The sequence below is a fragment of the Centruroides vittatus genome, unplaced genomic scaffold (assembly GCF_030686945.1).
Source record: "Centruroides vittatus isolate TY-2023 unplaced genomic scaffold, ASM3068694v2 scaffold_3315, whole genome shotgun sequence".
Classification (NCBI taxonomy): domain Eukaryota; kingdom Metazoa; phylum Arthropoda; class Arachnida; order Scorpiones; family Buthidae; genus Centruroides; species Centruroides vittatus.
Genome location: NW_027122703.1, coordinates 1,597,690 through 1,624,390, shown reverse-complemented (window position 1 = coordinate 1,624,390; position 26,701 = coordinate 1,597,690). Strand labels below are relative to the sequence as shown.

The following is a 26,701-nucleotide window of genomic DNA, read 5'->3' as shown; positions in this document are numbered from 1 at the left end:
GACAGATCAATCTGATAAAAAATCTGAAATTTATTACAGTGCCCGATTTTGTTTGTCATTATTCATAAGGCCCATATTAATCACTTCGTCCATAACATATACAACCATAAAAATTACTGTGGTCATTATAAAATACAAAAAGATCAAATAAATTATCATTCCCAAACCTAGAAATTTCCTCCAATATCCCAATTCTAAAATCCAACAATTAGAAATAAAAACTCAATAAATGGAACAAATAAAAAAAACAACAAAATAATCAAATAATTGAGGCACTAGTCAAAGTCATAAATTACACAATAAATTATACAATATGATCTGAGAGATCAATGCTTCATTCTTCAATTGCATGACTAATAAAAGTCTGCTATTAACTTAAAAAAGCCTCAACAAAAAGCACATTCAATCATAAGCATAAACTTTAGTTAGTTCCAGAAATTTCAGAACTACAATAATTATCTATAATAATAAAATTCAGAATTGGTTGTTAATTATTGTAGTTTGTATTAAGGGCAGAGTTCTGAGATTTGTATGTTAATTACAGCAGAGTATCGATTATTCGAAACAATTCAGGACTGGGGTTGTTTGGATAACTGATTTTTCGGATATCTGATCATTTACGAAAAAATATATTAAACAAAAAACTGTACTGTATATATTTTGTATCACACGTCTTATAAATACATATCTTACATATAGTAGTACATTAAAGTAGGCCTACAGATTAGGTTGGCAGAGAGAGGGAGAATGCTGTAGCACCAAAGCACTAGCGGAAATTTGAATTTGCCGACTGGAACGCTTTCAGTTAACCGATGTTTCGGTTGATCGGTATTCAAATATTCGATGCTCTACTGTATATCAGTTTTTTACATTTATCAATTGTAATTGATATATGTAAAAACACTTGATTAACAGAAACAGCATTTGTTCAAACAAAATAAAGTCTACCATAACAACAGTCTAAAAGAAATCTGGCTTTTAAATAATTTGTTAATAAAATTCAGAATTGGTTGTTAATATGTAAACTTTCTATTTCACTTTTTCTCACAATAGTTTAAATAAAGTAAAACACTTACATTTATGTCAATTGCATAGAGATGTTTATCATGGGAACCACAGTATAAAACATTTTTAAAGCAATCTGATATAGGTGAGCATTTGACTTCTGCTCCTGTAGTAATTTTCCAATGTACTTTTCCAGTTGTTTTTTCCAAACAATATATAGAAAAATCATAACAACCTAATCAAAACAAATAATCCTAGATTTTGAATTTTATTTTAAATTATATTTTCTTATTATTAAATGTTGCAGAAAATAATTGTTTAATGTTCTACTCACCAACAGCAATATAATTGCCGCAATAAGAAACACAAGCTGAAGATTCAATTCGTCCATTCAAAACAATTTCCCATATTTTTTTACCATTCTTAATATCAATTGCCACAAACTGACCAGAATGTGACCCAATAAATGCAGTTGTATATTCTCTATAAATAGAATATATTAGGTTAAAATTTAAAATATATATATTTCAAGATAAAAGTATTATTAAAAGTTATTTGCAATACCTTAAATCTTTTATAACAAGAGGTGATGCATCAATACATTTTTCTAAATCATAATTCCAAATGCATTTTAAAGAAACAGAACTAAAATTTTCTTTGTTTGATAAATTTAGAGTATTTGAACATAATAAACAAGCACATCTTTTTACAATTCCACGTCTACTAAAATCATGAAAACATGATCTTGCTTCGTTTTTAACATGTATTTTTGAATATTCTCTATGAGTGTTTTTTTCATCAAAGTCTTTAATTTCTTCAGGAGGATTATTTATTTTTGATCTTTTAATTAATCTTAAATCAGTATTCTCATTTACTGGTAATACTCTTTTTCCTTCATCATTAAACTCAATTAAATAGTTTAAAACATCTTGCAGTGAACAATTGAGCAATTTTTCAATTAGTAATGGGTAATCATTTCCAATATACCATTCTATTTCTTTTGATAATTGAACAGCTCCTATTGAATCTCCACCATCATAAATGAATTGATGATTTTCAGTTGCATTAATAGAAACAAGTCCTGTATATTTCTATAAAAAATATAAAATGTATGTCAATTAATTCAATATTCATCTATTATTAAAATTACTAATACAAAACTTTTTTATTTTATATAAATTTTATAAGGAATAATAATAATAAGGAAAATATAAAGATAAAATATAATAGAAAAAATTAAACAATTTTTTAATAAATAGAATTAAATAAATTTTAGACTCAAAATGATGAAATAATTATTAAATCTGACAAGATCATTCAAATTTAATTCTTATGCTGCATTATTGCTTTAAATCTTTCATCTTCAGGATGCATTTAAATAAAAATAACCATTTTTAATTATTATTTGATTGTATTAAGAGTCTTTTAACATAATTAGAATACAATATAAAATTTTTTTGAAGTATTGTTTAATTATAATTAATTACTAATATTCTCTATTTCAAAGTTGAACTATCACTTTACAATGTTTGACATTGTAAAATGATAGTTCAACATTATATAGAACGTGCTCAGCAAAATATTAAATAATAATCTAACACCTTTATCATTGCCAAGATAGTTCAACTTTGAAAAAAAAATTGAAATAATTGTCATTAAAATTTATTTAAATTATATAATTTGTTTCTAAGAATTTCATCTAGTTCTAGTATTTTCTAATAAAGACTATTATTTGGAAGTAATGTCTGTAATTTAAATTCTAACATTAAAAAACTTGAGACATTGCATTAGAAAAAAAAAGCTAAAGGTGAATGTAACGGTAATTTTTTTTATATAAACTAAAATTAATTGTCATAAGTTAGTGTAAGATAAAATACAGTAGAATATTCAGATTTGTTTATAAACATAAATATTATTACTAATAAAAATAATATACAGATATAATCAATAAAAAAACTGCAATTATAAAATGCATTTAAAATAAAAATTATTAAATACATAAAGATTACATAAGAGTAAAAGTTATTATGTCTAATTTCAATATTGTATAATTTTGTAATAAACACTCACATCTGCAGGGTGTCTACTTAAATATCTATCCAAGGACAAATAAGATCTTTCTGGTATTGGTTAGCTTAGATTAGGTTAGATTGTAAACTGCAGCAGACAAATACATTAGATATTACATTGCCATGACATATATCCATTCCATTGCTATCTGCAATCAGCACAATATGAAAGAGATTACTGAACAGTGATTTGAGTAGTAAAACATGATGTTAAATTTACAGTATGACAAATCACAATTCCTTCAGCATATTTCATGAACTAATGGATAATAGTTACAATGTGCACCACTGGGCAGAGCATGGTCCAAGATGCAAGTAACATATACAACACAAAGCACATTTTGCCATAAATGTCTTGTGTGGAATTTGGGATAAGCAGCTTCTTGGTTTTGTATTTTTTGATGACACCCTGAATAATGACAGATACCTGAACATTCTGAACATGACAGTAGAAAATTATGATGGTTTTATAACTAGCCATTGGTGCAACTAAAGTAGATTTTATACCAGCAAAATGATGTACCACCTCATTCCCAAACAGCATTTATCAGTGACTCACAGAGCAGTTTGGCAACTGCCAGATAGGCCAACACAGCCCAGTTCACCAACAGACAGCACCAATGTTGGTGAACTAGAAAGATGCATACAACAGGCCTGTGAAATGGTGACATCAGCAATGGTATGTGCCATTTATAATGTCACACTCAACCATCTGTATATTTGTATTGCCTCTGAAGGTAGTCATTTTGAACGTGCTCTCTAACAAAATAAAGTTCATACTTTTGTATTAAAGTCTGTAATATTGTCTTTATCTTTTACAGTTATAGATTACAGTGGAACTCTGTTAATCCAGATCTCTAGTTTATCTGGATAAGAAAGACGTATGTAAAACCTATACATGCAAACAAATCAAAAAACTAACTTTGTAAGTATGTGCTTGCCTGAGTATGTTGCAACTGTAAAAATACTGTTTTCCCTTGATTCAATGACAATTTTGAACACCTGCAATTTTATAACCAAGGATCTGGTAATAGAAATAAATACAGTACAGTATATCACAATTACTTCAATTCAAATTAGTCCTTTGGTTTCCCTATGAAGTGCTAAGCCTAATTACTGGTTGACCTTGAAAAAGGTCATAAAGAGAAGTTCTACCCAACACGAAATGGTCAGGAATCTTATGTACAGTAAGTGTACTATACCAGCTGATAGAAAACAACTAACTGATACTGTATGTAGATATGTCTTTTGCTTTATACTGTTAATATTGTTGTAAAAGTACAGACTGCATTTACTGGCATATAAAACAAAGTTTTTATTCATTTATCACAGTTTCAAATTCCTAGGTTGTCCTATATGCACGAGTGAAAGATTCTTTGTATTAGTGCAAATAATTTTGTGAACCATGTATTCACATTTTTTACCAGATGCTTACCCTCTTGTATTTAAAAACAAGTATTTTATCTGAATCATTTGAATCATTCTTGTATATTGTCAGGAGTAACGATGAATAGCAATAGGAAATGCAAAGCTTTTTGATTGAATTCCAAATTGAAATTCCAAAGTCACACTAAAACCTAATATAAGTTTTAATCCATTCCCACATGAAAATAGATGATTATTCGGAAATCAGAATTCGAAGAAATTCTTGAAGTGTAATCGACAGAGAGTGGATTCGACTGTTAAGAATTGGCAAAAAAACAGGTTCCCGATTGTCCAGCTTTACGTGAACAAATTATGTTGTCAATTTTACAAGTTTTCTCCTTAAAGTTTAAAATGCCAGTAATTTTTGCAGGACAATGTTGTGCACTTACATGTATTTGATATTTTATCTGAGATTAAATGAAATAAAATTAGAATTGTATTAATAAATATAATTTTCTTTACTTTGATTTTTAAAGTTGCACCTCGTCCTATATGCGAGATCATCTTATATGCAAGTAAATACATTATAATATGCAAGAAATAAAATAAAATGTAAATCTGAACTGTGTTATTTATGTCATTAATGAATTTTCCAGATTATCTGGACTTTCAATCATCTGGATTGGGTCTGGTCCCATTTGATCTAGGTAAACAGGGTTTCACTGTATTTGTATATTATGCTAAATCATTTTAAATTGATTTCCTTCAGTTATTTTAGCACTAGCACAAGTATGCGGCACATGTATACACTTGTGCAGTGCTGGAAAAATCTCTTTTGACCTTGGATAAATGTTTAAATAGACACCATGTTAGGCCTATGTTATGTAATCAAATGAAAAGTTTACTTAAAAGATATCCTTGGCAAGTGCCTGAAACCAGTGATATCTGAGTGATTCATCACATATCATTGATTCTCAAGTGTAATGTCATCTTATTGATTTTTTTTAATAAGTGTTATGATAATTGGAATGTTTTACACTAAAGAACATAAAATTTTTATAATGGAAAATTACATAAAGAAAAGTTACTGAAAATTACAATGATAGTTTATGTGAAAATATCCTAAATCATCTGCATTTATAGAAAAAAAATTTGTAAACAAACTTTTATAAGCAGTAATAATCTGCATTTAACCAAAAAATAAAAAAATAGAATTGTCATTGTAAGGAACTGAGTCCGAGCGTTATTTTTATTTTATTATTATTTTTCATTTTATTATATTTTGTTTGGGGCTTATGTTTATTTAGAACAAAGGTTCCCCACCACTCACTTATTAGTAACGAAAAAAGAAGATAAACCAACTCACAAAAAAACAAGTGCCATAGGAAAAATCTCGTGCACTTGCGCTGCCCAGCGGAAGTAAACGGTCCGCAGAAAAAAAATGGAGGGGGAATCCCCACACTCACTAGCAAAGAAATACTTACTAAACCGTCATAACATCCCAGAAAATTGTGCTAAATACTTTGTAAACGGTTTATAAGCTTTTGTCGGAAAATTAAAGCTGCCAGAAAGAAACTTAATGTTAGAAAACTAAGTATGTAAATAAGGGGAGTAACCCAGCTGAATTGTGACGTCACCTCACAGCATAAAACCAGCACGTCAACCGAAGAAAGCGAGGTGAATTCCAGAGCAAGGTGATTCATGGTCGAAATCCAGATTGAGAATTAGGTGATCCAAGGTGTTAAAGAGGAATTCGATTGACGATTTGACAATAGTGAAAAAATGAGGAAACAGGTTCCTAGTATAGTGAGGTGACGGACAGACGTTTAGTTCGTAAGAGATTCTGTTCATAGTTCCTAAGTATTTGATTTGTCGAATTTTCAAAGGGGAATTAATATTAAGTTAAGCTAAGTAGCTGAGTTTTATTGTCGGGTTGACTTGTTGATTTTCATTAATAAATTTTGTTTTGGATTATAGACAATTGTACATAGTAAATTCTACAGTATTTACTAATTAAATATATTTGAAACTTTTACTTTGACTTGATATTTGTCGTTATTCTTACTAATATTTTCGGTGCACATGTAAAAGACCAAGCCTGGCAAACTAATCTCGAATCCGCGTAAACTACCTGTTAGGTTAACGGAAGTTTTACCGGCCGCAGTTAGTGTCGGTTTCCTAAGATACTAAAAATAGTACTTTATATCATAAATAAATTATCTGAGAAAGGATTTCAAGATATTTGAGTCTGCTTAGAAGTGGGTCCCACAAAATCTCCTCGGCATTTATCTTTTTATTATTATAGTTTTTTTTTCATCATAGAGTTATGAAGAAATAAAATTTAAATATTTATCAAGACATTCAGAAATGCAGTAATAAACATGATCAGCTCCCATGTTGACAAGTCTACTCCTTTCAAGTAAATTTTACATTTGATTATCCTACATAAGTATTGTTATTACTGATGCAAGATATATTAAATTAATTTTTCTGATCCAATTTAAGAATAAAGACAGTATTAACACGTTGACTGCCACGTGACTTTTTAGGATTCTGTTGTAAAACGCCAACTTAATTTAATTATATTATATTATTAAAAACTCTAATCAGAGTATATAGTAATAATCAAATAGCATATAGAATGTGTTTTTCTTAAAATAAAGGTATTACGAATTATCTCGTAGTTGGCTTATGTAACAGAAAGCTCTTCGCTAAAGCCAAACTACGAGTTAATTCGTGCACAGACACGATTCGTCCTGTCACTTCGCTACAGCCAATCGGAGATGTGCGTCTAAATTCATTAGTAATAAATCGGATATAGAGGCGAACACATCACATTACGTCTTTTTTGAGAGTGTTATTTTTTATTTATTTTTATAATCAAATTATAAATATCCCAAAATGGATAAGAAAAGACCACTGAGTAAAAAACAACTTGATTACTACACTAATCTAAGTGATTCAGAATCTGACAAAATTTTTGGTGAGGATGGGGGAGTTTATTTGGCAGCGAAATGGTCCTGTTACTGTATGTAAATGGAAAGACAAACGAGAAGTCCTTACCATTTCAAACATGCACGTTGTTGAAATGGTAGAGGTGTTCAATCGCAATGGAAAATGTTCGATGAAACCGAATATAATTCGAGATTATAATCATGGAATGTCTGGCATTGACGATCAGATCAAATGCTATCGTACTACACAGCTCTAAGAAAGACTATTAGATGGCCCAAAAAGGTTGCATTACATATTATAGAAATATATATACATAATGCGCACAAACTCTTTCAAAAAGCAACTTCTTCTAAAATAAAACTTATAAAGTTTAGAGAAGCATTCGTCAAAGCGTTAATTGGAGAAGAGATTCAACCAGTTTCAAAAAAAATTAAATTGCAGAAGCTCCACTATTTACAGAGTATCCCATCTACTCAGAAAAAACATCATCTGACAAAGCCATGTCGAATTTGTACCAAAGCTAAAAAACGCCGAGAAACGCGTTATTTCTGTCCAATCTGTCTTGAGAAGCCAGCCCTTTGCGTAGAAGATTGTTTTAAAAATTATCACAAACAATAAAAATATCGTTTTGCTTTTGATTTTAAATAAACATTTTATAATATTTTCTGTTCGTTTAAATTTATATTTCTGTTTTATAAATTATCACAAACAATAAAAATATTGTTTTGCTTTCGATTTTGAATAAACTTTTTATGATTATATTTTCTGTTCATTTATTAATAAATGTTCTGTTCATGTAAGCCAAACTTGATTTTTTGTTCTTGCCCCTGAAGCTATCTATTCATATTTACACTGATATACTACGAATTACATCGTAGCTGCACAAATATGGCAAGGAAACAAACTACGATATAACTCGTAGGTGGCGTCCTAGGCAGAAACGGTAACTACGAGTCATCTCGTAGATGGCAGTCAACGTGTTAAGTAAAAACAAAATATAAGTACAGTAGAGCATCGATTATCCAACTCAATTGGGGACTGGAGTTGGTCAGATAACTGAAAAAACGGATGAAAAAAGTATGAAAAAGTATGAAAAAATACATTATTAGTGTAGTATATTAGTATATCCCATGTAATTAGTATATTAGTATATCGCTATTAACCTACTTTGCATTGAATTTTCATCGATGTTAAGCCTAACAAAATTTTACTGATAAATTTTAACTGATTAAATCAATCTGACAGTCAGATTAAGCCTCGTTTAAATACTGGCCTCCCTTTCATGGTCGAGCCAGTGTTGCCAGATAAAACATGCAAAATTTTAACAAAAATAATATTAAAGTAACCAAGACATAGCCAAATATTGTAGCGCCACATCACTAGTGGACATTTGAATTTGCTGACTAGAACAAGGTCGGTTAACTGATGTGACGGTTGATCGGGGGGTAGGATAATCGATGCTGTACTGTACTTATTTTAATAAATCACATTACATTTATAAACAATATAAATTAATACATAATTTTACACATAAATCAAAAGTTACTTTGATAAAAAAAACAGAAACATACTTTCCATAGTGTCAATAATTCTTCATGAACATTAAAATCTTCCATATTTTTCCTTTTTCTTTTACATTTAACATAATTTATTAGCACTTCATAATCTAATTTTCCTACAATACATTTTTACTGATTTTAATAATCAAAAATAAAAATTCAAAATAAAATGTTATAAATTTAACACTATTTTACTATATTATGAAACTAAGAACTTAGAATAAGCAACAGTTATTTTTATTTCAAATTAAAATTAAAGATTCCTTTGCTATTTACAAGCTTATAAGTATTTTGAAAATACTTATATCTTAATTATGTTCCAACCCATACTTTTTGTTTATTTAAAATATCAAAAGAAATAAGTATGATTTTATTTCTAATAAATCATGTTAAAATTACAAAATAAATTACTTACCATGAGTTGTTTGTGGAAAAGAATAAATAACTTGAACAACAAATGGAATAGTCACTGACTGCTCAAATTTAAAAATTTTGAAAATTTCCATTTCAATCTGATTCGGATCTTTCTGTTTATCTACAGGAATTATGAAGACATAAAGCAGTTTTTCTTCTTTGTGGTAAAAAGTTGAACAACAATTTACAAAAGTCAATTTCCTAATATTGTTTTCAATTAATGCAATATTTATTTTCTTTCCGTTGTGTTTCACTACAGAATCTTTGCGTTTTATAAAAAGTAAATCACCATTTTCTTTTTTGTAAACCCAATCTCCTGTTGCTCTCATTTGTTTGTTTAGATTTTTCATCTGAATTTCTTCATTAATGAAACACTGACGAGCACCTCCTAAATTAATATTTTTAATATATAAGTAACTAACAAAAGTATATTGTAAATATATATTTTAACAATACCAGTACAACATATTGCTATTATCAGAAGTAATTATAAATAAAATTTAGTCTTCTCTAGCCTGCCTGGTCCCAATTTGTCACCAATCAAACATGTCTGGGATCACCTAGGACACCAAATTAGATAACCTAGGAGTTTGGCTGATCTAGAGGACCACTTGCTGCAATTGTGGACTGAGATGCCACAGGACACCATACGGCACCTGTATGCCTCCATGCCCACCCATATTGCATCAAGTATTCACACTAGAGATAACCCAACAGGGTACTAGAACCTCCTTTATTTGTAATTTTTCCTGCAATAAATGATCCTTTTGCTTTAATTTTGTAATCACTTATTTATATCACCATTACACTCACAGTTACAATTTTGTTTGATTCTGACAACTCCTTCTTGCTACACTAATTTTTATGGCAATGAGTGTAGATCAAATTTATCTATTTACTGTACATAAAATTTTAAATATTACTTAATTTTACACAGAACTGAAATAACAACTTACCTATATATAATTCTCCTTCTCCATAATCTATTTCTAAATTTTCTTCATTTAATACTTGAACTTCAGTGTCGACAAAGCATTCTCCCAGTCGAGTAACTTTGTTTATACACCTAAACATTGAAACATAACTTATATAAAGCATTTAAAATTATTATTAAACAAAGACCAATAATTTCTATAATCTCACATTAAATCTTCAGGCAATATTTCACAATATGTTGACCAGCATGATACTTCAGTGATCCCATATAAATTAAAAAATCTAGTTGAGTTATTTTCAGATTTCCACTTATTAATACTACTAGGTAAAGGGCATTCTTCTCCACCAAATGCAAGAATACGAATTAATGACGATTCTGATAAAATTGATTCTTTTAAAACTTCTATTCCAAAATTGCTCACTAAAGTTGGAGTAGCCTAAAATATTAATAACTTATAAAAATATTATACTTTAAGTAATTATTAATTATTTATTCTTCGAGAAATATTTTATCAAAAAATGTACAGTAATATTTAGATCTTCATCTATATGTTATTAAAAATAAAACATTTGCCTTAAGATGTGATAAATTATTTCAAAAATTCATACTTCTGGACAATCTTTATATTATTTATTTCAAACTTTGTCTCCTTTTAATTTAATGTAATTAAATAGATAAATTTATTTAAAAGTACAGGTATACCTCGAGTTACATCGTTCTTGATTATACATCGTTTGTCAAAAAAGTATATGGAAAAATAAAAATCAACTTTAAGTCATTTTATTTGACTTTACATCCGTCCGCCACAAATATTGAAGTCGTAATATCACTAGAAAAGCGTTAAAAGCGCACAAAATCATATTAAAATATGTACATTTACAGTAAATGTTAATATAATCATCATAAATCCTAGAGAACAAAACACGAAAACATCTGTGTTTCTGTGTTGTCGTCTTATTTAGTGGTCTTTAAGTGCTCATTATTGGCGTTTTCCGCCGTAGTTTCGACTTACGTCGTAACTACATAAGTAAGTTCGACTTACGTCGCCTCTCCTGGAACCAATTACCAACGTAAGGAGAGGTATACCTGTATTTAAACATTTTTGTTGTGTTTTTATATTTAGTTTTTTATTATTAATGAAGTAACAAAATAAAAAATTAAAAACAAGAAACAAAATATTTTCTTATTAATCTTATTATAGAATTATATTTAATTTTAAAGAGCAAATGTTTTTGGTTTCTGAAATTATTTTCAGGTTATATAGAAACAAGAATAAATTTTAAACTGAAATTCAATTTTATTAAATTTTCAATGTTAAATGGAATGCTGAATCTTACATTTACATCTATTTTAGTGCTTGATTATTAAGAAATTGTTACTTATAGCAAAAGTTTTACTATAAAATTATTATTCCCAATTTTGAAATTCTAAAAAATATTTTTATATGTTTATTTTTATTTTAAAAAAATCAGAGGAAAGATAAATATTGCCTGTAATACTTTAAAATAATGCTCATAATGTTAGAGAAAGATATTTCAACCACTTTTTTCATCAAACTACATTTTACCAGTGTGGTAATTCATACCACAATCAATAATTAATATATTATAAATTATTGGTTATATTATTCTGTTCGGATGTATAAAAATGCTTAATTAAAAATGATTAATTTTAAAATAAAATATTAACATTTCCTTCTATCAGTTAATTATCAGTTAATCAGTTAATTATATCTCACATTTAAATTATATTAGCATTCTGAATAATACAATATCTTGAACTTTTCAAAATGTATTATATTTTAATATCTCCAGATATTTTATAACATTTTTCGGTTAAAATCCAACATATTTCAAATATTGGAAAAATTCATCTAAAGCTCTAAATAGTTTTACAAATTTTTTGCATTAATACAGTATAGTATAAGCTCGTATTCACAGAAATTACATTCTACAAAATAGCTGCAAATGGAAACTGCAAGTACAGAAAAGAGAAGTACAAGGTTAGAATTTTGAAAAAAAATACATTATTAGAAAATAAAACTATATTTTTATATAAATAGTTTTTCATCTGGTTTAAAATGATTATTATTATATTTTGCACATATTTATAGTTAAAAAAAATATATGTATGTTTTGACTCTTGCTATTCTTTCTCATGCAACTATTCTGGCAACACAAGCATTCATTAATTTATCCCTGAAATCTTACGTCTTAAATATTATGTAGAGTACTTTTTTCTTAAATCTTTGAAACTAATCTTCAGAATGAATTTAAACATAGTAGAGCTTGACTAGTACATGCACTAAAATGATTACAAACATTCCTTTTTTCATAGGTAATGGAACTACTCAGAGACATTCTTCTATGGCTAATCTTCAATCCTGATGTTTATGGCTTTTTCCAATTTCTTTTTGATGATTGGATTTCTGACAATGTTCACAATTTTTAATCTTTGAAAGTAAGACAATACATTTCTTATCTTTGTTTTTCTTAAAAAATAATTGATTCATTTATGACAAAAAGAGAACTAATGATTCTTCTTCTGCAAATGATCTAGAATTTTAATTTTATCTTTAAAAGAGATCACTTTCTTTGGCCTTTCTGATATCTTGCCACTAGAGTCTTTGTTTAAATGATATCCCAATTTGTAGGAATAAAAGAAAATTAATTAAGATCCGCTTATAAAACAATGCACATATTCACAAAGCATATTACTTGTAATACAAAACACAATATTTATTACTCACATAAGTGTTAAAATAACATAGAAACAGAAATAGTATACACTAGCATGTTATAACAGTTGACAACATGAATTGCATTAGAAGACAAAAACATTACAGTTCATTTCATATATATTGGCTGGACAATGTGTATGTGTAGTATTCAGGTCTCTAAAAGTTTTATAAAGTTCTAAAACCCCTTTTAGGTAACACACAATGAATGACCTTATCATGGATTTGTCAATCTGTTCCTTTCACTACATAAATAGACTGGTCCCTGCTACTGCACATCTGTACAACTCAGTCAAGATTAATGGCAAAAATCTTAATTTTATGGGTAGGAACAAATTTTATAAAAAATTTTAAATGCTAACAATAAATAAAATCTTCAATAAGTCTGACCCCTTTTGAGATATGACATGTAACTTCCTCTATCTCTCCTCCCATTGATCATTAACCACTAAAATTTAATAGCATCAATGCCCCTGTGATCAAAGTGTCGTCACTAGGTCAGCTATGCCTATGTCAGGACCGTTTTTTGCCGTCTTGCGAGCAGTTGCATAAATAAGCAGTCAGATTTGGGATGGAAATCATGTACTCGAAAGAAGTGCACTCTACAACTCATTTAGCAAAATTAATACCCGTTTATTAATATTTATATTTGCATGTATATAAACATACATGGGATAAGTATATTAAACAAGTCGTTTGACTGATCTTAGTGGGTCCAACCACAAGAGAGAGTTTACAAACAATCATGAGTTGGTATTTACCTGAAGTTGTAGGCCCTTTTTTGAGATCTTAGAAGGAGGGTGTTGCCCCTTGGTGCATAGGATTTCACTAGGATTTAGTCTCTGGAGATAATTGGCAACGATGATTTTTATGGGTAGTTTTTATCTAAGACGGGAGCAAACACTTGATGATGACAGACTCCTCATGATGACGGGCTCCTTCCCTTTAATTTGAAGTTCTCCCCTGTTGGGTTCTATGGCCATTTTTGGTAATGAAAGTTAGTTAAACCAATAGCAATTTTTTCATATTGTTCCTGATTCAGTCAAAAGTGATGCAGTCAGATGTGTCATCTCTGGACAAGGAAGCAAGTCCATGGGGAAAATGGAATCATTTCCTGTTATCATGGTTCATAGTTAAAATTTTATCAAAATTATTTAAGTAAATTAGTAAATAGCAAAATTTAAGTAAATTATAACTCATCGTAGACTGCATACCTTATTAAAACACCACACTCATAACACCTTATAAATTTGCAGCCGTGTTTATTCGGTACAAACGAACGTTTTCGGTCGTATTTAACGACCTTCTTCAGGAAATATCCAAAAAAATCGAACACAACGAAAATCTGCAGTAACGTACAAACGTTTGGAACGTTTGTTACGTTACTGCAGGATTTTCGTTGTGTTCGATTTTTTTGGATATTTCCTGAAGAAGGTCGTTAAATACGACCGAAAACGTTCGTTTGTACCGAATAAACACGGCTGCAAATTTATAAGGTGTTATGAGTGTGGTGTTTTAAGTAAATTAAGTAAGTAAAAACAAATTATAAATTTAGCAAAGGTTCTCACACCCCTTATATACAAGCTACCATGCTGAATTTTGTATTCTTAATCTTTACTCCATCCTGAGATATTAAACAAAATGGATGCCAACATACACTATACATGAAATTTTTTTCTGTTTTATTGTCTATTTTGGGTTCAGGAGATCTCAAAATGTAGAGATTTGCAAAGAACTTGGAAGTTCAAATCTAACATGGTTTCAATACTTTGTTATATATATACATAACAGCTGGAAAAGTAAAAGGGCAAAAATTATAATCTCAAATTCTTTTGTTGAGGAAAATTGAGACATAAGTCTATTTCAGTGCTATCTATTACTGTAATAAAGTACATATTTATAAGGTACAATATGCCTACACCATTTTCAAAACCAATTTGCTCAATGATGAATCTACTGAAATCTCAGAAACTAATGAAATGCTTGAGTGCCAAGTTATTACAAAAAGTAATTTAAATTATTTCAAGAAATTACAAAAGTTATTTGAACATTTTTGTACTGATTTACATTGAGAATTTAAACAATGTTATTTAATTTTTTGACTTTGTATGTTAATAAATCCAAAATGATAATTTGCACTTCATTTGTTTGCCAGCAAGAATTTGCATTTCTTTTAGAATTTTTTCCTCCTATTTACAAAAAACAGTATAAAAGTTCATATAACATAACATTAAAACTAATACACATCATACTCATAATTTTCATTCATGATTACAAGAAGAAATACTAGTAAGTAGTTAATGTGAAATGAGTTAAAAATGTTAAAAATTAATTATTACTTATATAGATTGACGATTTTCATTAGGTCAGTAGTTTCCTATCATTAATCATTGCTATTGATATTAATGCCTATATAACAGATGATGGAAGTAAAACATATGAAAGACTAATTGTTTAATATAAAATTCTTCTTCAGCTACTGCTACTCTCTTACGTTTGTTCCTTAATAATCTGGTAAGCAATATTAATAAGAAAGAGTTAACTTGTACAGTTCTAAAATTGTGGTTATCTATTATAAGAACCAAAGATCAGAAGTATATTAGAAAAGAAAAACATTTAATCTGATTAGAAATTATCTTGCTTTAATGCAAAAACTTATTGTCAAGTTATAAGTGTATAACAAAAATAAAAAAATACAATAATTAATTCCCTGTACTATAAAAATTAATATTTATTATTTAATTTATGTTACATTTTAATATATATACCTGCAATATTGTAATATTTTGTTTTTTTAATGTCAGAGAAAGTTTCTTTGGCATAGACTTAATTTTTTCTGGTACAAAAACAATTGAAGCTCCAGATGTAAGAGCTAAGAATATTTCTACAACACTAGGATCAAAAGTTAAAGGAGCCAATTGTATAATGTTATCTTCGGGATGAACTTCAAATATTGATCTATAAAATAAAATAAAATATATAAATAAATACATCTTTAATAAAATGTATTTATTTTACAAAAAATCTTATGAATATGAATTGTAAAGTCCCAAGAATATGAATCATTAACATATTTAGTGGTTATTTATGTTTTGATAGGAAAGATTTCATTTTGAACAACTGTTTAAAGTTTGTAAGTATTTGAATAAGGAAACAATTTAATCTTTACAATGAGAAACTGGCTTTTAGGCCACCTTGTATATTCATACCATATTTTCACAGATTGGCCGGCATGCTGCATATGACCGGGAGAGACCCCCAGGTTAATGGCATGCCAGTTAAACTGCAATTAAAAACAAGTAATATAAAAAAAATTTTTTTAAAGTCAATTCCTACTTTGGTCAACAAAGAAAAATTTTATTTTAGTTACTTTTTATTAAATAATTATAATTAATATAAATATGTATTTACATAAATATCTTATATAAGAGAAATTTTTTTTTTATATTACTTGTTACTTTTACTTTTTCCTGTGATTTATGCATCTCCTTCGTTTCTCAAGGAAAAAATAATAATAATAATAATGGATCCAAAGTGTTGTAGTATTAAATCTTATGGAGTAGTTATGATTTAGGTGTTATGATCCCACAGAGCTTTTAGAAATAAAATTAAACAAAAAAGTTTTATAAATAAATAAACGGTTCTTCACAAGTATATACAGTAATATACAATGCGTTTACTACCCGACATCAATCGAAGGTCGGAGGTTGCTTGTGCTGACCACTTGTTCTAACGTCCGTCTCCTGTCATTGTTGGTCCGAAAAGTGAATGAGTAGTTCAAAGTTCACTTTTTTTTCTCCTCGCGCCCTCTATCAGTCCGAATTGGCATATTGCTGACGGGCGCCACAGTTTAAATTTTATTAATTAATGAATTAATATTTAAAAAAACTGTATTAACATCAAATGTCATCCACTACAAGTTTAAAAAAATGTATTTGAACTTGAGTGGATGAATAAAAAGTATTTTATTAATGATTGAAAATTTGAACAAGATATAAATAAATATATATAGGGAGAGTGTGAACTAATAGTAGGAATTGAATAAAATTAATTAGATCTATCGAAACTAGTTGTTAAATAAATGTTAAAGAAAACATTCTTCAAGTACAATAAAACAATAACACTGTAATTTAACTGACAGAAGAGTTTTCATATACAGGGTATTGAAACCATCAGTGGCTTATTGACATCAGTAGTATTAGTAGTCAATTAGTGTGGGTTGAAATGATAATCTACCCTGACCCTGAAAGATAATACTTTCTTCTCAAATTTCACATAAAGCAGATGTTAACTGATGTAAGTTAAGATAATTTACAGTGAGTTTCTAAAATTTGACGTTTATTTTTGCATTTTTGGATCAACTTACAATAAGATAAACATAAAAAAGCACTGTAAAAAGGGCTGGCAGAAATTGAAATTTAATAAAGTAAAAATTACATTACAGACATTACATACTAGACCTATCTTCACTGCATGTTGCAAAATTGCAACATGCAGTGAAGATATGTCTAGTATCTGTAATGTAATTTTTACTTTATTAAATAAAAAAGCACTTTTGGCAGTCCATGAGCATTTTACATCATTAGAAAGATGACAAAATGTACAAATTAAACATATAAATGTAGTTTTTAATATAATGCTGACAGTTTCACAGTTTTAGAATAAAAACTCATTCATTTTTTTACACACACTGCTGTTTTTTACACACTGTTATACTGCTCTGTCCAGCAATATGGAAATTTGCATTACAGTTTAGTTTTTTATGGCTGTTTGTTTGGTTGTTTTTGTTAATATTCTAATTTTTTGTCATGGTCAAACTGTTATTCTATTTTTGGTTAATGTTACCCTAGGTATACAAAATGGCGGCTCGTCTCTGACTCCAGCATACAGAAGTGAGGAAACAGCGGGGATGCACATTTTCTAAACCTAACCTATTCTAATAAATTATCATAATTATTAGCAACTAAATTATTAGAATAGGTTAGGTTTAGAAAATGTGCATCCCCACTGTTTCCTTGCTTCTGTATGCTGGAGTCAGAGACGAGCCGCCATTTTGTATATCTAGGGTAACATTAACCCTATTTTTTTGTCATTTCATTTCTGTTTGTAACAAAAAAAAATTGAGTTAATTTGTCTGATTAATGGGTATAATAAATATACTGTACATAGACATTGTTTATGTAGAATCGAAAAAAGTTTCATACTCTGTGTTGTTGAAGAGAAAATATACACTAAACTTTCAGTTAGGTGAATATTCTGATTTTTTGTCCAGGAGTTGTAGTTCATTCATCAACTTATTATCAAAAAGTATATACAATAGTGTATATACAGGGTGCATAGGAAAGTCCCTCTAACCGGAAAATTCTTGCAAACAGAGAGAGCTACAGCTATGCAAGTGAGGTAACAGTATAGTAAAGCAAATACAAATACGCCCGACCTAATGCAAATGACAGCAGCACCCCCTAGTGGCAAAATTTGGAAGATAGGCAGTGCAAAACAAAAACAGATAGAGCAAACTTTCCAATTAGAAAGTTTTAGAACATCAATTAATTAGTATAGAACAACATGTGGTTCACACAGATAAGATAAATTGTCGCCTGTATACCCAAAAATGTCTGAAAGCAATGCACGCCATTTTGTGTAGATGTTTGAAAGGAATAGCCATAGGTATGAAGAAATATGCACAATTTATTGCATAAAACACATACTTACGTCAATACAGTTTGATAACATCACACAAAAAATAACAGAAAGGCAAACTGTCACACAGTGATAACAAGTTAATGTCGAGTATGTTCGAAAAGTTTGCCACTGCTCACGATACATGCCATTGTTATCAAACTGTATTGACGTAAGTACGTATTTTATGCAATAAATTGTGCGTATTTCTTCATACTTATGGCTTTTCCTTTCAAACGTTTACACAAAATGGCGTGCATTGCTTTCAGACATTTTTGGGTATACAGGCGACAATTTATCTTATCCATGTGAACCCCATGTTGTTTCGTACTAATTAATTGATGTTCTAAAACTTTCTAATTGGAAAGTTTGCTCTATCTGTTTTTGTTTTCGATTTGCACTGCCTATCTTCCAAATTTTGCCACTAGGGGCACTGCTGTCGTTTGCATTAGGTTGGGCGTATTCGCTTTACTATACCATTACCTCACTTGCATAGCTGTAGCTCTCTCTGTTTGCAAGAATTTTCTAGTTAAAGGGACTTTCCTATGCACCCTATACATATAATATATATATATATATATATTAAGATTATTAGATTATTTCATACTTCTAATTCTTCAATTATATTATATTATAGTATTTGATTTATATTTACAAAGGTTATCTTACATAAGAGTTTATCACACCAAGTACCTAATCTAACACATTTTAAAAATTCTTTAAATTATGTACTGTACAGTAGAGGAATAAAGAATCTGCCAACAAATCAAATTTTGCAAAACACAAAACAAACATTTAAACTCAGCACCCTCAAAAACTACTTAAAACATATTTTGTGCTGGCTGGTAACCTTGTATTATGTAATTTTCCTATTCAAATGCCACCATACAACTGGTCCAATAGAAAGAAGGAACTGTTGCAGAAGTGTTTTGGTAGAATTACTTTGACCAAAAGTATTTTGGTCAAAGTAATTCGACCAAAAGTAATCGTTGACCTCCTCCTGGAAGAGAGGATGCTCAACGACTACTAATACCAGTTTACTATTAATATTTGAAAAATGTTGGAGAGGTTGTGATGACCCTGCACTTGATCAAAGATGCTAACCTTAACATGCAAAAGATTTCATATAAAGCTTGTTTAAATAAAAAAAATCTTGTAAAAATGCCAGAATAATTGCTTTTATGTGATAATAAAGTCTTTATATTTTTGCAACAGATTGTATAAACCACATGAGAATTATGTTCTCATATATATCATGTTTATAAACAATTATTGGGCTTCAATTTGAAAAAATTGTAACCTATAAATTTCCATTGTCCTCCCTGTGATTGCATGCCCTTCCTTAATCTTGAAAACCGAGTTAGATAGATGAAAATCGAGACTAGATGTGGAGAGCTTAGGGGTAGGAGGCCCAGATTAACTATATACAAACTTTTGGGTTGGACCAGAAGTCATGTTACTTTAATTCAAAATCTTCTCTCGAACTATTGCTAACATACATACATACATGTGAAAAAAAGGCTGTACTCAAAGGTGTAGCCTTAAAAGATAAGAAAGATGGGTGAAGGAAGAAGAACTATTGCTAACAGGAAAAACATGATGTTCAGGGACAAGATACCAACACCACTAAAAGAATTAAGAACATTGTGACAATATCACAATAAATAATCACTTGTTAGAATTATTTTGGTTTATTTGGTTATAGGAACATGACACATGAGCAATCTGCCAAGGAGGATGCATCCCAGAAAGACTTTTATGTAAAGATCATAGGGATGGGATAAAAGCATATTGTTAATGCCAAATGATACTGTAATGCCTCAAGCTTTTTATCAGCTAAATCATTAATGAAATTTTAAGTAATTTGTTACTAAATATAGCTTCTAGTAACAAATTACTTAAAATTTAATTAATGATATAACCAATAAATAATCCAATGCATCATGATATCATTTGGCATTAACTAGTAACATCAGGTACTGAGATGTTTATATATAAAAAGCATATCTTCCTTTCTTCTAGTGTTAAAATGATGAGCAGAAATCATTTTTCTTTAATTCTGTGATGTAAATAGTTAAACTCACTAGTTAATTCCACTGTATTAAAATTTCAAGCTAAGAATCCACTATTGCAGATAGAGTTCTAAATTATTTCTAATCTAATTTTAATGCAGTTGCAGAAAAAAAATATTTTTAAGCCTTCCATATGTGCAATATAAAAATAACATTAACAAATTTACTAAACTGAAATGACCCTCTAGTTGGGAATATTGAAGACAAGCTATTTTTACAATAAATATTAAATTTAAAGTTGTTATCTTGAAAACACATTAATTAGTCAAGGAAGGCAACTGCTGTGACATTTTGTCTCTCTAGTGAGAACTGAATACATGGAAACATACTACACTGGAACCTGATTAACCTGAACTGGTTCGGGAAAAAAATTTGGACTTTAAGTTAAAAAAGTTTCAAGAAATTTGTGTTAACCAGTTTGATTTAACACATTTGGGATGACTCGGGAAAGAAAATGACTTCAAGTAAATGCAACTTTGAGTTATCCTGGTTTGAGCTAACCAGGTTCCACTGTATTAATATGATTGAAGAAAATACCCAAGTCATTTTACTACGGTTGTTACCCTATTAAAATATCATTCAAATGTCTATATCAAAAAAGAAGGTATGAGATTGCAAAAGATCTATGAAACATATGTTCTTCTAATTGCCTCATCATAATTTTTGTCATAAAGGCTGACAACAATGAGCTCACTAGGATGCCAGCCAGACTGCTGTAGTTAAAATCTAAATGTTGTGTTCTGAAATGGCATTGTTTTATTTCTGAAATGGAGCACTTATATACAAACTAGAGTAAAGCTCTCTATAATGAAACATTCTACCACTAATGAATTGCAGGTTGCTTGCAAAGTCAAGTAGAAGTGCTTTTTTCAGATGGCATAGAAATGTGGCTACAATATTGCACCTCATGTGCTATGTGCAGTGTCTCATTACTTAGAAAAGTAATTAGAAAAGTAAAGTTTTGCAAGTGTGGAACTTGTGTATGAGAAAAATTATAAATAATTGGGATGTGTAAAACTTCTTTAAAATGTTAAAAATACAAGTTGGAAATTATTAATAGATACTATACTAATTAAGAGAAACCAAAATACAGTAGAGCGTCATTTATCTGAAAGCCGGTTAACCGAAAGCTTTCCAGTCGGACTGTGTCGTGCCGAATCAAACGTTTTTGATACTAGATTAACTTCTAAAGTATAATTTTTTTGTTTTTATATTTTTCAATATATTTATTTTGTTTGTACAAAATAAAGAAATAATTTTTAACGATACAACAGCCTTGATTATTATAAAAATTTTTGTTAAGATTAAAATCGACGAAAATTCAACACGAAGCGACACGCAACGGAGAAAAATTTCAACATCGGATAGGTTAATATATTTTTTTGTACATAATCGGTTATCCGAAAAAATCAGTTATCCAAACAACCCCAGTCCCCAATTGATTTGGATAAACGACGCTTTACTGTACATTTATGACTGACTGTATGTCTGTGATATTGTGAAATAAAAGTTGATAACAGAAAGATATCCATTGTTGGATAAATATTATTCTTAAGAATAATTGATAAATAGTTTTTCTAGTATTAAAATCCTTTTATTTTTCTCTTTAATTCCTTTCTTATTCTGCTCTTCAAATGCCAAGTAAACTCAATATTAAAATCAATAATTTTATCAACTGATTTGCTAAAATTAAAAAAAAATTTAAAAATTTTACCTTAAATGTAAAATATTAGGAACAATGCATCTATGAGGTACAAATACTACTTTTGGTTGCCCAGTTGTTCCAGATGTTTGTATCATATATGCCAATGCTTTATCAGTTAAATCACTACTATTTTTGCTTAGTAAAATATCAGTTTCATTTTCATTATTTGCAGATAATTTCAGTAAAATAATCTTATTAAATTCTGAAAATAATTCATCTACTACAATTAAATTCAACTTTTTCTGTCTTCTTAAAATCTGAAATAAAAAACTGTTAATTAATCTCTGATAATCTCTAAATCATCTTAACAAAAAAAAAAACAACCTTAAACTAACAAATTTATTTATTCAACCAAACATTATTTCTGCAGCCATCATCAGGATATCACATAATGGAATATTCAAATATTATATATAGAAACTGAATTTTGAATTAAACTATGGAACAGTCTTAGTTATGTCACTTTTAGAATATTATCAGTAATGATATAAATTGTAAGAAGCAGAAATAAATTCATTAAAATATTTTAAAAAATCTATTAAAATACAAAACATGATCATTTAAGAAAAGAATATTAAAGTATTTTAGAAGTCAACTATGTTTTCAAACATTTAAACGATTGTTTAAATGTTTAAAAATTGTAAAATAAATAACTTACTGGAATATAAAAAATGAAAACAAAACACCTTGGTATTTCCAGCAACAAAGTAAATTTAATAAAATAAAAACGTTTTCAACTATTTTTAGTCCTCTTCAGTTAGTTTCTTTAAATTGAAAATGGAACATAAAATGAATGCTTCTTTAAAATGAATTAAAACAAAAATAAAATGCCAGCAATAACATCATTTAAATTTAAAATAATAAAATAAAAATAACATATAATAAAAGTAACATAAAAATAGTACAAACAGTAAAATAAATTAAAGTATTAAGAGAATTAATTGTTGTAGTAAAAAGATTTCCATGCACTAGAAAGACTATCAGCATCTCTATGGTTGATGCAACCTTTGGTATTATGCGCCTTGTAAATCTCAAGCTTTTCAATGTATTTAATAACATGTTTGTTAGTGGCAGTCTTAATTATGGAAGCTTTATCCCAATAAATATTGATATCTTGTTCTTTTGCGAAGGCTGCCAGGACAGTACTGTCCAAGAATTTAGTAATCGAATATTTATGCTCCTGCAACCTCTGTTTTAAAGACCTCATGGTAGCACCAACATAAACTAACTCTGAATTAAAACGGCAGTCAGTTAATGGGATTGAATATACTCCTGATGTATTGTTTCGATTTAGTTTCAACTTATCGTTCCATAGAATTCTGTAATTCGTAGGATTACATCGATAGATCATTTTAACATTGTTCTTGAGAGCTATTTTCTTAAAGATCGAATGTAGGAAAGGAATATAGTTGAGAACTACCTTTTGGTCTTGGTTGGTGGTAGTAGGTTGTTTATTTGTTGGATTACAAAATTTATCAATGAGAGCGTTAATATCCCGTAAATGATATCCCTGTTGTACAGCTATTGTGCATATATAATTTAGTTCTCTATATGTGTCATAAATACTTGTACAGTGGGTATAGGCCCACTTTATCCAAGATCTAAAGGCTGCATGTTTAAAGTTGCTGGGATCAAATGAATTCTTTGGAATAATAATAGGTAGATAGCTAGGCTTTCGATAAATGTTCATCCATATTTCACCAAATTTACAAGTGATGGATAGATCCAGAAAGTTTACATTCAGGTCACTTTTTTGTTCCAAGGATGGCGTTAAACCATACGGGTTGTTTAATTATTATGCCTTTTTGTCCTTTCTAACTCTATTTAAAATTTATTTTGTATATTAGTACTTTCTATATATTAACAGGACTTATTATACTGGAAAATTATGGATGCAGATATTTAGTCTTACAGATCAAAAATAATGTTCTTTATTTAGTTCACCTGAACACATACACTCTAAACATGTGTTTCGGACTTGTTCGTCCCTCCTCAGCAGGCCTTTAAACGACACTTTCTATAATTAACAATAATCAACAATAAAAACATGTTTCGATACAATTATCACTAAAATTAATTAAGAACACAAACATTTCCCGACAATAAATATTTAAAAATTCTTACAATTTCCGTATTTCCGATCTTCTCTACATTTCCACTTAAACTTACGATCCACAGCAACCATACAATTTTACACATTCCTAATTTTTTTACATTAAAATCAGTTTAAAACAATAAATTGAGTTATTATCTAAAATATTATTTCAATTCACTTACTTCTTTTGGTTTGTTTGTTTCTACTTACTTTTGTTTCAAATACATTCCCATTTCCTCTTTTATACTTCTTCCTCCCCCCTTTTTATAATGCTTAACCACGATTGGTGGATCTCTTTACCATTGTTGTTATTCATTTTATTAGTTTGCTTAATTATATTTAAATGCTCGTACAGTTGTCTTTTATAATTATTTTTTTCCTTTTTTCTAATTTTTACCGTATTTAGATCTATTGCACAACCTTCTGTATTACAATGGTCCGATACTGCCGAATTTGCATATTTTCCTTTGATTGCTCTGATATGTTCACTTAATCTTATTTTTAATTTTCTTTTAGTTTCTCCTATATATGTTTTCTTTGGGTTGCAATTACAATCAAATGAATATACTATTCCTTTCTCCTCTGTTATATCATATTTTTCTTCTTTTCTGTAACATAATTGTTTTTTAGTTGAATTTATTTTTTCCGGTATTAAGTTGATTCTATTTTTAATTACATTTTTAATTCTTTCAAATAATTTTGGAACATATCTTAATTTAATAAATTTTTTCTCTTTATCTATTGATTTTGGTTGTTTGTCGTTATCTAGTTTCTCAAGCCATTTTTTTATTATACATTTTGGGTCCTGTACATATAATAAGTCCTGTTAATATATAGAAAGTACTAGTATACGAAATAAATTTTAAATAGACATATGGGTTGTTATTCATTTTGTTAGGAACTCGCTAGTGTTATTAATATTCCTCCAAATGATGAACACATCATTCACATATCTTGCATATAAAATTATGTCGTCGTTGAAGATAGGCAGTACTTTATTTTCTAAATGTCGTAATACTAGTTCACATAATAGTGGGGATATCGGGCTCCCCATTGGAACTCCTCGTTGTTGTAAATATGTGTTGCCTTCAAATGCAAAAAACAAAGTATAACAAATTAGGTGTGCAAGTTCTAATATGTGTTCATGAAATTTTGTTGCATTATTAACATTTGTAAAAAGGAAATCTCTTATCTCGCAAAAACAAGGTGGTAATTTTATGGATGGAAATAATGATTTAAAATCCATTACGGTCATAAATTCATTGTCTTCTAGGCTAATATTTCTGAGCTTATCCACCAGTTGAACAGAGTTATTAATAGCATACGAGTGATCTTGAAGTCAGTGGTTGGATATATCTAACAAGTTGTTTCTCAAGTTCAAACGTAGGGGAGCCTCATTTTTCTATAACAGGGTGTATCTGACAGTTAGGTTTATGAGTTTTGCCAAAGGCGAAAATTCTCGGTGTTCTTGGTGCTTGTACGACAGAGTTATGCATACGTAACTTGCGAGCTAAAGGAGTTGAAATGAATTTTTTAACTCTCTGTTGTAGTGATTCTAAATATTTGTCAGGAGCACGTTGGCATTCGGTGTCCCTGATGTAATCCTGCAGTTTATGGTTGTAGGAATCTCTTTTAAGGAGCACTACTCCTTTGGACTTATCAGCCTTGATAAGCACTACCTTATTTGTATGTAGTCATTCTTTGGCATTTTTAATGCAATTGTGCAATATAATAAAACATCTTATTTGAAATTGCAATACTTCAGTGATTTTAAAAAGATAAAATTTCTAATTACAGAAATATAACTAAATATTCCAAAAAATTTTGGAATAATTAGCGATGCTGGCTAATTGTTACGATCAAGCGCTTATAACTAAATATTTTTAATTAGTTGTATTTTTCTAATTAACAATTTTATGGTTAGTGACTAGTATGATTAATTAATTATAGATATAATTATTTAATTAATTAAAACTTCTGGAAGCAAAAATCAAATGGAAGACTTGGTAGTGTTACTGGCAATGGATTTGCACAGTAAGCTGGTTCTAGTTCCACTTCAGGTCAATTCTTTTCTTCCAGAATACTCTAAATTAAAATTATCATAAAATG

The 26,701-nt window shown here is 28.9% G+C and overlaps 1 protein-coding gene across 2 annotated transcripts in view; it reads right to left on the bottom strand.

The window, feature by feature from the left end:
• Positions 1-26,701, bottom strand: part of Aasdh (Aminoadipate-semialdehyde dehydrogenase) — a 141,410-nt gene that overhangs the window by 99,804 nt on the left and 14,905 nt on the right. For both annotated transcript variants that reach the window (XM_067286409.1, XM_067286410.1), the window contains 9 exons: positions 22,507-22,754; positions 15,810-15,999; positions 10,511-10,740; positions 10,324-10,433; positions 9,369-9,755; positions 8,966-9,069; positions 1,570-2,096; positions 1,340-1,488; positions 1,077-1,240 (listed from right to left, as the gene is read on the bottom strand). In XM_067286409.1, the coding sequence (XP_067142510.1) occupies positions 1,077-1,240; positions 1,340-1,488; positions 1,570-2,096; positions 8,966-9,069; positions 9,369-9,755; positions 10,324-10,433; positions 10,511-10,740; positions 15,810-15,999; positions 22,507-22,754 (2,109 nt within the window). The remainder of the gene's footprint in view (positions 1-1,076; positions 1,241-1,339; positions 1,489-1,569; positions 2,097-8,965; positions 9,070-9,368; positions 9,756-10,323; positions 10,434-10,510; positions 10,741-15,809; positions 16,000-22,506; positions 22,755-26,701) is intronic.